This window comes from Sinocyclocheilus grahami, unplaced genomic scaffold (assembly GCF_001515645.1).
Source record: "Sinocyclocheilus grahami isolate Dianchi unplaced genomic scaffold, SAMN03320097.WGS_v1.1 scaffold2063.1, whole genome shotgun sequence".
Classification (NCBI taxonomy): Eukaryota; Metazoa; Chordata; class Actinopteri; order Cypriniformes; family Cyprinidae; genus Sinocyclocheilus; species Sinocyclocheilus grahami.
In genome coordinates, this window is record NW_015507242.1 from 18,632 (window position 1) to 30,886 (window position 12,255).

The following is a 12,255-nucleotide window of genomic DNA, read 5'->3' on the forward strand; positions in this document are numbered from 1 at the left end:
TGTGACTTTTTCCTCACAATTGGGAGTTTCCATCTCACAGTTCTGACTTTTATCTCAGAAATTCTGAGTTAAAATTCTGAGAAAGAGTCAGAATTGCATGATATGAACTGCTTCTTTGCTCGCAATTGCGATAAATTTTCGCAATTTTCTCAGAATTGTGAGATTAAAAAGTCAGGCTCGCAATTCTGACCTTTTTTCTCACAACTGCGAGTTTATATCTCGCAATTCTTACTTTCTAACAAGCAATTGCGAGTTATAAAGTCAGAATTGAGATGTAAACTCGCAATTCTTTACAAAAAGGTCAGAATTGTGAGAAAAAAAATGTAGAACTGCAAGATAAGAACTCGCAATTGCGAGAAATAAAGGTCTTAATTGAGAGTTTATTTCTTAAAATTCTTACTTTATTTTTTGCAATTGCGAATTTATATCTCACAATTCTGAAAAAAGGAGTCAGAATTACAAAATATAACCTCACAACTGCAAGAAAAGTCAGAATTGCGAGAAAAAAGACAGAATTGTTATTTTATTTCATGCTGTTCTGAGAAAAAAATCCCGAATTGTGAAATGTAAACTCACAATTGTGAGAAAAGTCATAATTACCCTTTTTTATTTTTTATTCAGTGATGGAAACGGGCTTCCATCAAGTGAACTGAATGCATCAGAATAAAACAAGCGACTGTAAAGAAGCTCTGGGACTTTGCATGCATCTTCACTGAGTGAAGACCAATGAGGAAGGTCAATGATTGGTCGTTTTTAGTGGGAGGAGCATGAGACTTAGCGAATCAGAGTGAGTGACTATTAGACAGACAGCAAAAGAGAGGCAGGAACTGCACAGGAAGCTCTCAAGACATCCAATCATATTCACACATGCAAAATACGTGCAATTACATAACATTTTTACAAATGTCAAAATAAAACAGATAATGCCAAAATGAAATCTTGCATATTGTGTGATATTATTAAGCGTGGAGAGCTTCCTCGCCCCTGCGTCTCGCTGTCAGTTGGGCTTACTGGTGCCTCTAGAGGCCGCTGGATGTATTGCATTTCAGGAGTGTAGAGCTCCGGATCACAAGCGCTGTCAGGAAGACGCACCACAACACACTGCCCCTCCCACCCCTCCTCCAGCTGGGCCGGGGCAACAACAGACAGAGAGCAAATCATACAGAAATCAAACACGGCACAGATAACACACAAACATACACAGGAGCAGACTGACGAGAACAAAACACAGACAGAACTAGGGCTGGGCGATATATCGAATATTAGCGATAATATCGCAACAATTTTGACGACGATGTCAAATGTGAAAATATCGTGAATATCGAATATTTCAAATTCAAGCATTCTTTCCTAAAAGAACGCGACGAACGTCCAAAAAAGGAGACGGTTATTGCGGACTGCTCTACACGAGCTTTCATGAGTGCGGTTGCCAGATATCAAGAGTTCAAATCCCAGAATCAGAGCTTTGCTTTTACAAGGATACATTTTCTGCCCGGTGTTTTGCTTATTTTAAGCAATCTGGCAACCATGCGCAAACGCTCGCTCCTCATTGCAGAAGCGCCGCCGACGATGACCTGAAAACTCCAACAAACAAGCTGGAGTTCAGCGTTTATCTAAATGAAAGTGTCACTCAACCAGTCTGTGTTCTGTCATGAGATCTCGACTGTATTGATTGTGATCGCTGAATAAATGCACTTACTCAACCGCTGTTGTTTGAATAGAGAAACATAGGCTATGGCAGTTTGAAATTACTACTAAGAATTTCACTGTTATAATATCTTTCATTTGTTTTACCAGTTTTCATAATATAAACAGAGAGAGTGCATAAGTCTTTGGTATTAACTTATATATATAGCCTATATATACCTATGTGTTCCAGCAACTAGCTTCCCATCTGAGAGGGTTTTTAATGCCAGAGGGAACATAGTTTCATGCCACAGAGCTTCTCTTAAACCAGACACAGTTGACAGACTTGTGTTCTTAGCTAAAAACTTGTAAAAAAAAAAAAAAAAAAATTCCCAGTTTAATTATTTCCCCCAATTGCAGTGTAAATTGTGAATTGCATGCACTAAGAAAGTTGACAGAATGCACTTTCTGTACTTGTTTTGCATTACTTCAGTTACATATACATGTGTTCATTTAATAAAAAGCAGTAAGTGATCACTTGGCTCATTTGGCAAATTTGCACTAAACATTTTGTATTTACTTTGTAACAATATCTGTTCCATCTAAATTGTTTGGGTTTTTTTAATGGGGGCAAAAGAAAATCATGTTTTTTTTTATTATTTAAAACAAATGCAAACATATCGAGATATATATCGAATATCGTAATATTTTTTTTTTTATATATCGCCCAGCCCTAGACAAAACACAAACTAAAAACATAAACCACCGTTCAAAAGTTTGAGGGTTTCATTTAACATTTAATTGAATTTAATTTAACATACAAAACGACCAAATTTCGCAACATATAATGATCATTGCAGTTAACAGTGTTCACCGTCTGTTTGATTACATGTCATTAACTGCATTAATTTTACTGTACATTTCTGACATACAGGAGTCACCACTGATAAGCTACTACTAAATATAATGTAGAAACTTTAACTTGAGCAGCAAATCAGCATATTAGCAAATCAGCAAAGAAAATTCTTTGTAATGATTATTTATTATTTCATTAAATAATATTAAGTAATTTTGTAAGACTTTTTAAATTTAACTCAATTTTAATAATACTGAATTTAAAAAACACAAGCCAATAAAATAACCACACTTTTACTGAAAGTAACACAATAAAACTGGACAGAATTTATATAACTATTGGTAACACTTTACAATAAGGTTCATTAGTTAACATTAGTTAACTACTTTAGTTAACATGAACTAAGAATGAACAATAGTTCTTCAGCATTTATTAATCTTAGTTAAATGTTAATTTCAACATTTACTAATGCATTATTAAAATCAACAGTTCTGCATGTTAACAGTTAATGCACTCTGAATTAACATGAACTAACAGTGAACAACTATATTCTCATTAACTAACATTAAGAAAGATTAATAAATACTGTAACAAATGTACTGTTCATTGTTCGTTCATGTTAGTTAATACATTAACTAACGGAACCTTATTGTAAAGTGTTACCTTAATATTAAATATCAATATATTATTTTTATTCAGTTCTATGTAACAGAATCAGATATAAGTTGTTGTTTTTTGGACTAATTATCCAAATAATGTATAGTCCTACAAAGCTATTATGTGACCCTGGACCACAAAACCAGTCTTAAGTGTCAATTTTGTGAAATTGAGATTTATACATCATCTGAAAGCTGAATAAATAAGCTTGAGCCATTGGTGTATGGTTTGTTAGGATCTGACAATATTTGGTCGAGATACAACTATTTGAAAATCTGGAATCTGAGGGTGCAAAAAAAATCTAAATATTGAGAAAATCGCCTTTAAAGTTGTCCAAATTAAGTCCTTAGCAATGCATATTACTAATCAAAAATTAAGTTTTGATATATTTACGGTAGGAAATTTACTAAATATCTTCATGGAACATGATCTTTACTTCATATCCTAATGATTTTTGGCATAAAAGAAAAATTGATAATTTTGACCCATACAATGTATTTTTGGCTATTGCTACAAATATACCCCAGCGACTTAACACTGCTTTTGTGCTCCAGGGTCACTTACTATCAGAGCATGTGAGCAGAGCATAACATCACTGAAGGTAGCATCATTTCACCAGCGTTGTCCAGTACAGCTGTACTACAGCATGTTACAGCACAGTATCGCTACTGCAAACAGGAACAAGTATACTGCATAGAAATTTCCTGTCAGCACATTATTTGAGCTACACATATATTATTATATGTAGCCTATATTTTTGGCTCGTATTTTCGGCCATTTTTCTCTTTCGGCCGAAAATCGAAAATGCCATTTTCGGCGGACAAAGATTTGATGCATCCCTAGAAAATACAGCTTTGATCAACGGAATAAATTACAATTTACTATATATTCACATAGAAAACAGTTATTTTAAATTTTAATAATATTTCACCATTTTACAGTTTTTACTGTATTTTTTATCAAATAAATGCAGCCTTGGTGAGCAGAAGAGACTTCTTTCAAAAACATTAAAAATCTCACCAACCGCAAACTTTTGAACAGCAGTGTTTTTATAAAGAAACTGAACTTAAACACACAGGACATTTAATGCTCTATGATTGGCTGAGATCAACTAATCTTTAAAGTCACATGAAATCAAAACTGACGTTTTTAAATCATGTTCCTGATTCATCAGTGATGTTATTAAATGAAAAGATTTGTCTTCGTAAACTTTCATTACAACGTAATAACTTGTACTTTTGATCCTCTCAAGACACCTGAAATGTCCACTTTCTAAACTTGACTGAATCTGAAGGCCAAGAATAAACAGACATGTTTGTAAAGTACAAGTGAGTGTATAGTTGTTTCCTCATGTGTGCATGTCTCTGACCTGTTTGTCGGCGCGGTCCGCTATGCTGTACACCAGAGGAGGGATCGAACCCTCCGTCTTCTTCCCCACATTGCTGCGGAAGTGTTCGCTCGCTGGGAGACAGCTGAAACACACACAGACTGATTAGCAGGAGTAGTTTAACAGTTTGTAGCTGTAGACCTGACCTGACAGTTTTTAATGTGTGTGTGGTCATTAGCTGCATAAGTGTTTTTCTGTGAGTTTGTTATCATTTGTTGGCAACTTGTAAGCGGTTGGTAATGTGTAGGTGCTTTGTTGGTGTGTGAAATTTTATTCACTTTTTTTAATAGTTAAATGTATATAAAAAATGTATTAACTAGATCAAGGAAAAAAAATAATGTACATTTTCTAAATCCATATTTTTAATTTATATCAAATTTCAGTGTTGTAATTGTGATTATTTAACACGATTATGAGTGGGCCATATGACCAAAACTTTATATGAGTGATTTATTTAAAGATAGTGATAGTCATCTAATATATATTTCCTGTAAATAAGGTTGCTATGACATCTACATTGTAGAGACCAGAGAAATTTCATAATTCTCAATACCACAGCAGAGTATTAGGTAACTATTAGTAACAAACAAACAAAAAGTTTTATTATTGAAAATAATTAAACTGTCAGTAATAAAAAAAAAAGAAAAAAAAAGCAAAGGACAAATACAATAGAATAAAAAGATACAAATGAATAGGGATGTAACGATTCACTCAACTCACGATTCGGTTCACGATTTTTTTTTGCAAAATGAGATTTAAGACAAATTATAAACTAAATGTGTCCTTTTATTATTGCTTGGGCAAAATGCTGCACGTTTCTTTGTGAAATTGAAATATAACACTATAATAATATAGCACTTGCATATTAATGCTCTTTTGTTGGTTTTGATTGCTTCTATTGTCCTCATTTGTAAGTTGCTTTGGATAAAAGCATCTGCTAAATAACAAAACTAAATTGAAATTTTAAAACAAACCCCAAATCAAATAAATAATTAACACAAATAAAAGTCTTCATATAAACAAACTAAGGCTTTGTCTGTGCTCTTTCCATTTAAAATTAGAGGCAACCACTGCATTTTAATCATGATCCAAACAAAGACACTGCTTACATGCAACATGAACAGTTTATAAAAAGATACAAATGAATAGGGATGTAACGATTCACTCAACTCACGATTCGGTTCGATTCACGATTTTTTTTTGCAAAATGAGATTCAAGACAAATTATAAACTAAATGTGTCCTTTTATTATTGCTTGGGCAAAATGCTGCACGTTTCTTTGTGAAATTGAAATATAACACTATAATAATATAGCACTTGCATATTAATGCTCTTTTGTTGGTTTTGATTGCTTCTATTGTCCTCATTTGTAAGTTGCTTTGGATAAAAGCATCTGCTAAATAACAAAACTAAATTGAAATTTTAAAACAAACCCCAAATCAAATAAATAATTAACACAAATAAAAGTCTTCATATAAACAAACTAAGGCTTTGTCTGTGCTCTTTCCATTTAAAATTAGAGGCAACCACTGCATTTTAATCATGATCCAAACAAAGATACTGCTTACATGCAACATGAACAGTTTTTACTCTAAAGTAGATTGTATAATTTCAATATTTGAAGCAAAAACAGAATGGTTTGACTTCAGTTTTGTGAAACTATACATAAAAAATATCTGCACGAAACAGAAACAGCAGACGAGCTGAACGAGACGCAGATTCACTCTCCGCCAGCAGGTGGCGCTTAAAGCATTTCCCTGGTTTCCGCTGTAAACAAAGCAGCGCTGCACTTATGAACTCTAATATGCTTTATACAGAGGCAAGATGAAAAGAAAAAATACCATCTAAACTTTTCTAAAGACAGTAAGTTCCCCTCAGACATACATTCATATAAACTCCTACCCCTAACTGAATCGCTATTTGTTTAGCATCTCAACCGATTTGAATCGTCACATATTTGAATCGATTTTCAACCGGCTCGCGGTTAATCGTTACGTCCAAACAAATTAAACAAACTGTGCTTTAAGGTTTTTTTATGCAACTCTCTCGCAGTTAACAACCTACTACACAAATGAATAATCAAATGTAAGATAAAACAGCAGTCTTCACTGTAAGAATTAAACTTTCTTTGTTTCTTATTAAAGCTTCAAAAGTCCTTCAGTCAAGAGCAGTGGGTGATTTTCTCTTTGTCTTTTGTTGTTTGATTAATATTAAGCACACAGTCGGCAGCAGGAATATTAGGCTGCTGTCACTTTAAGAGCTGCACGGATCCAATTTACCCTTACACGTGTATTTTCATTCTCAACACTTTACGTTCATTTATTACATGACTGAAGAGGGTTTACATGAATAATCACTAAGTGCCGCATTTTTGCGTGTATTTGACCATTTAGGCGCGCACCTTGAGCTAAAAGTTGACTTCACATGTCCGTGTTCTGTTCAGATTCTGAGCGCATACACAGAAATCTTCCTGAGGAACAGCGGAATTTCTCTTTCACGCTTTTAAAAACATTAATAAATCTGATATACTTCCATAAATCAAGCACGTCCCCATTTTGCAAAAGTCACGTTACAAGATTTTACTGATTAGCACGTGAAATTGGGCTTTTATGGAGGAACGAAAGCGCACCGCTGGAAAGGGGGGCGTAATGTGGTGCAATAATTGTTTTATCTTGATTATCGTATTTTCATAACCATTGGAGGCAGAAATCGATTAACTGTTTTTCGATTAATTGCACAGCCCTAATTTGCATTTAAAATAAATGAATAAAAAACACATTCTCTTTACTAAGTTAAATTTATATCTAAAAGTCATATACAGTAAGAGCACATTATCTTTATATATTGTTACATTTAAAAGAAATTTAAATAAAAAAATAAATAATACATTAATAAAAATCACAGGCTCTTTATTATTAGTCTGCTGTTATTAGGTATATATTAGGTATGTGGATATTTCTTGATAGTTTGGTAGTGTGTTTGTTTGTGTGTGCTGCACAATCTAAGTAAAAAAAATTTAATTGCAAATTTTTCTGATGATAAATGTTATTTAAAATGTATTTTAAAATTGTAAGTGCTTTTAAAAAAGTTTGGGAAGATGGTTAGCCATGTTGCATTCTGTACACGTTGCATTTTGTAAATGCACGTTATAAGCGACCCAAACTCAGTTTTGTGCGGAGCAGCATTTACTGTGAAATGAGTGACACTGAAAAAAACTGGATCATGAGCTGCATGCATGCATGCAAACAAACACAGTGCTGTGATTCACTAAGAAACACTCACATTGCACTAAGCCATATCAGGATTTTAGGTTTATTTCGATTAATCGTGCAGCTTTAGTACTGTAGCATGTGTTGTTGCATTACCTGGCCGGTAGTTTGTAAATGTAGCTGCAACCATCTTCGGTCCAGATTATGACTTTATCAGCAGCGATGAATTCTCCTCCGACCCACGACTGATTGTTCTCGCTCGGGACCGAACACAGCAGGGAGAAATCCCCTGCATCCAACACCTGCAGCACAGATCAGTATAACTCAAACCATAATGTGAAGCACAACATCACAAACTCATAATCGCACACACTCACCCTCCAGTACTTCGAACACACCACCAGCAGCGAGAGCTGTGTGAACGTGCAGAACGAGATGCTCTGGCAGCCCTGACAGTAGATGGGCTTCGACTCTTCCTCAAAAACAGGGTCCAGATCCTGCGGGACACACACTAACTTTCATTTTCCAGCAGGACACACTCTATGACGCACACATTCTGTCCATCTACATGGGGTTTCTGTCCAGAACATGTGTTTATTGACATGTACGGTTGAGTTGAACTGTTCACCTGCATCCTGCTGACGTCAGCGGTGATGATCCACACCTTAAGAATCCCAGTGACAGACACAGCCACCACTGTGTCCTCTGAAACACACACACTTTAAATGGTGAGAAACCTCCAGATTGCGAGTCATTATGGGCTGTAGTTAAAGGATTATTGCTGTTTATTCTCAACTTAATCTCTATGGACTCCAAAACTATGATACTTGCATGGTAATTTAAGTAATTTTGTTGGTAGATTTTAATTTTGTGGCCATTAACTAGCAGCTTTTCAGCATGCTAAAAAATTTTTAATGAATGAATATAAAATAAATAAAACCAATCTATATCTTTCTATCTATATTTACATATAAAAACATTTTGAATAAGTCATTTGTAAATTTAAAAATCATATATTTTAAATGTGTAATTTAAGTAATTTTGTTGGAAGATTTACAGTTTTTGTCCATTAGATAGTAGCTTGCTAGTTTGCAATGAATTTTTGAATAAATGAATGAAAAAAAACACATTCTCTTTATTTATTTACATATACATGCATTCCAAATAAGTCCTTTTTAAATTTAAAAATCATAATCTAAATTTTTACATTTGTAATTTAATTAATTTAGTTGGTAGATTTTAATTTTTGCTAGTAGCTTTCAAGTGTGAAAAGATTTTTTTGGATTTGCTCTATTATTTAAAAAATATATATATATACAATATGTAATAAAAAAAATCTATGTATTTCTTAATAAAGTAAAAAAATTGTAAATAGGGCATTTTTTAAATTTGTAATTTAAGGAATTTAGTTGCTAGATTTAAATTGTATGGCCATTTGCTAGTAGCTTAAAATAATAATGCAAATACAGTTTTGGTCTTAAATATCATAAAATTTCAAACTGCCAAAAAAAATCATTGCACACTTTTAAACATTTAGAACGTCACTGAGTACATTATCTGTGCACATTCCCCTTTCTTGTTGTAAAATGAGATTAAATGATTGTTAGTGGTTATCGACAGTACGTCTCAGATGTCATAAATAGACATTAGCTCCTATAATTCTGAAATGCATCACATTCTCACATGCCAAAACAGCAGCGGTTACCTTGCGTGCGATGCGAGCGAATGATGCTCATGGAACTGATCCAGTCAGGCGAAATCTTGGACACGAGCGAGTAAAGGACCTCCAGACTGGTAGCGTCCACTACAAGGATTTCTGGGTAATGCCCATGACACAGAAGACGGCCCTCCCTCTGTGTGCCGATGGTGAACTGATAAAACTGTACAAGAGAGACAGAGTTTTATGAAAAATGATTTATAAATAAATTCAATGTTTATTTTTCTTAAATCTAAACATGCAAGAACATTTCTTTTAAAAAAGACATGGTTTGCGTTAGTCTTCAGTATTTATAATCATAATAATAAACATATAATCTCTAATGCAGTCTTGTTCAGAGAGAGTGTTGATTCATAAATAAATTATGTTTTATTTTTCTTAATTCTAAAATTGTAAAAACATTTATTTTAGATGTGTGGTTTACATATAAATAATATATAAATATTTTATATATATAAATTATACATTGTATATACAATTTTTTTTAAATACATGGTCCTTGGCCTTTTGTTTGCTGGTCTTATGATGTTGGAATGTTTTCGGTCTTGTAAATCTGCAATTAAACTGCATAAAGTATGTCCTTATTTCAATAAGTGCATGTGTGTGTTTGTGTGTGTGTGTGTGTGTGTGTGTGTGTGTGTGTGTGTTACCTGTATTCCGGTGTGTGCACAGGCCAGTTTGGTGAACTCAATACAGCGTCCATCATTGACGTCCCATAAACACATTTCCCTGTGACAAACACAAAAGACGTCTCAGGTGAAACTGCTAACATTTAATATAATAATAAACACACATTTCACTGTCTGAACACACTGTTATCTTAAAGATCAGCACAGCCTAAAGAGCCCATGATAAACTCTCTCTCACCCGCTTTCGGAGGCGCTGACGAGATATTGTTTGTCACTTCCTGCGCTGGCCTTGGACAGACAGGTGACAGAAGCCGTGTGTCCGAACAGCAGAGCGCGAGGATTGATCTAAACACACAGAAACTCATCAAACAATCCGGAGCGATTATTATCCTTCATAACAGTCCAGCCCATGGAAGATAGTCAGTCATATGGGAGTAAATGATGACAAAATGTAAATTTTTGGGGTGCACTGTGCCTTTAAAGAGTATTGTTTGTCACTTCCTGCGCTGGCCTTGGACAGACAGGTGACAGAAGCCGTGTGTCCGAACAGCAGAGCGCGAGGATTGATCTAAACACACAGAGACACACAGAAACTCATCAAACAATCCGGAGCGATTATTATCCTTCATAACAGTCCAGCCCATGGAAGATAGTCAGTCATATGGGAGTAAATGATGACAAAATGTAAATTTTTGGGGTGCACTGTGCCTTTAAAGAAAAACAAGCTATGTGTGACCTCGCCGTGACCTCTCACCTCCAGCTCTGGGGTCATGTCCCAGATGCAGATCTGTCCATCATGGCAGCCGGTGATGATGGTGGCCAGATCGTCCATCACCAGCAGGCTGGAGATGCAGTGAGTGGGCGCATTGCGGCCCCACAGAACTATGGGTAATACCAGACTGTTTCCTGACATGTTCTCTGTGATACTGAAAAGAGAGAGACAACAAAAGAAAACCGTAATCAGACACAATCAATGCATTGTTGGAAATTCCAGAAACACAAAAATGAAGAAGTGGAATAACTGGCCTAGATGAACAAACAAAGGCCTGGGAAAAAAAGTATATTTATTTTTATATACTGTATATAATTATATATAATTACATTTTTCTAAAGAATCAGTTTATTAAATAAACATTATTTCTTTATTTATTTTAACACCGTATCAGAGGTAAATACTTTTTGTAGTAGAAATTTAAATTTCTCAAAAAAATGTATATTTAATTTAACAAATGTAACAATTAAATATTTTTTAATATTTATTTATTTTTCTAACAAATTTTTTTTTTTAAATATAGCAATTATATAAATTGCTATATTATATATTTTCCCAGGAGAAAGCTTTTAGAAATGTCCATGAATTAAATTAAGTAAAATGTATTTATTTAACCTCCTGAGACCCTGCGACCTCATATGAGGACATTATATTTTAGTGTATTTCTCCGAGACTTTACTTGCCACAGTTTTACATCTGGATGTCCTGTACAGAGCACATTCAGGGCTTTTCAGAGATACTAAATGTTTGGATGTTCCCACCAAGATCACTCCCTCTCCTTGGTCTTCAAACATGTCAGATATTAATTTAGTGACACTCTTATGGATTTTATGATAATATTTTGTAATTATCATTTAAATCTGACTAATTTTTAAACTGTGTGTCATAAATCAACATCTCAGGAAAATGTTATGGGGTTTCAAATCAAAATATGACTTTCTGTTAAGAAACAGGTCATATGAAGACACCGGGACTAAAAGCATGTTTATTACGCATTTTGGGAGACACAACAAATGAACAGGAAAAGAAATTATATTTCAATATTCCTATGAAATATTATATATATTATTATGCAAATCTTGTCAATTATTACTCCCATTATTACACTTATTTTTTCATTACATGTTGCCCCAAAAACACATTAATATGCAAATTAGATTTAGTTTATAGATACATTGTATATAATGAGAAAATCCGTTTATGGCCATTTTACACACATTTTGCAGAAAGAAAAATGGTATATCAAATCATTCTGTTATAACATAGTTGAGAATTATCTTTATACAAAGTTTGGTAAAAAAAAAAAATCCTAAAATCCTGAAATGTATTGGTGATTTTAAAGAAATCAATTGTTTTTGCCTATGCATGTTCATTCATGTCTTTTTATTTTATTATTTTATAA

General features: G+C 33.8%; 1 protein-coding gene across 1 annotated transcript in view; it reads right to left on the reverse strand.

Annotated features, from left to right (window-relative positions):
- Window positions 1-12,255, reverse strand: part of LOC107573894 (WD repeat-containing protein 7-like) — a gene marked incomplete at its 3' end in the record, with an annotated part of 33,906 nt that overhangs the window by 16,610 nt on the left and 5,041 nt on the right. The window contains exons 5-9 of the mRNA XM_016260343.1: window positions 9,441-9,615; window positions 8,364-8,440; window positions 8,113-8,232; window positions 7,892-8,037; window positions 4,509-4,611 (exon numbers count right to left, since the gene is read on the reverse strand). Coding sequence (XP_016115829.1) covers window positions 4,509-4,611; window positions 7,892-8,037; window positions 8,113-8,232; window positions 8,364-8,440; window positions 9,441-9,615 — 621 coding nt within the window. The remainder of the gene's footprint in view (window positions 1-4,508; window positions 4,612-7,891; window positions 8,038-8,112; window positions 8,233-8,363; window positions 8,441-9,440; window positions 9,616-12,255) is intronic.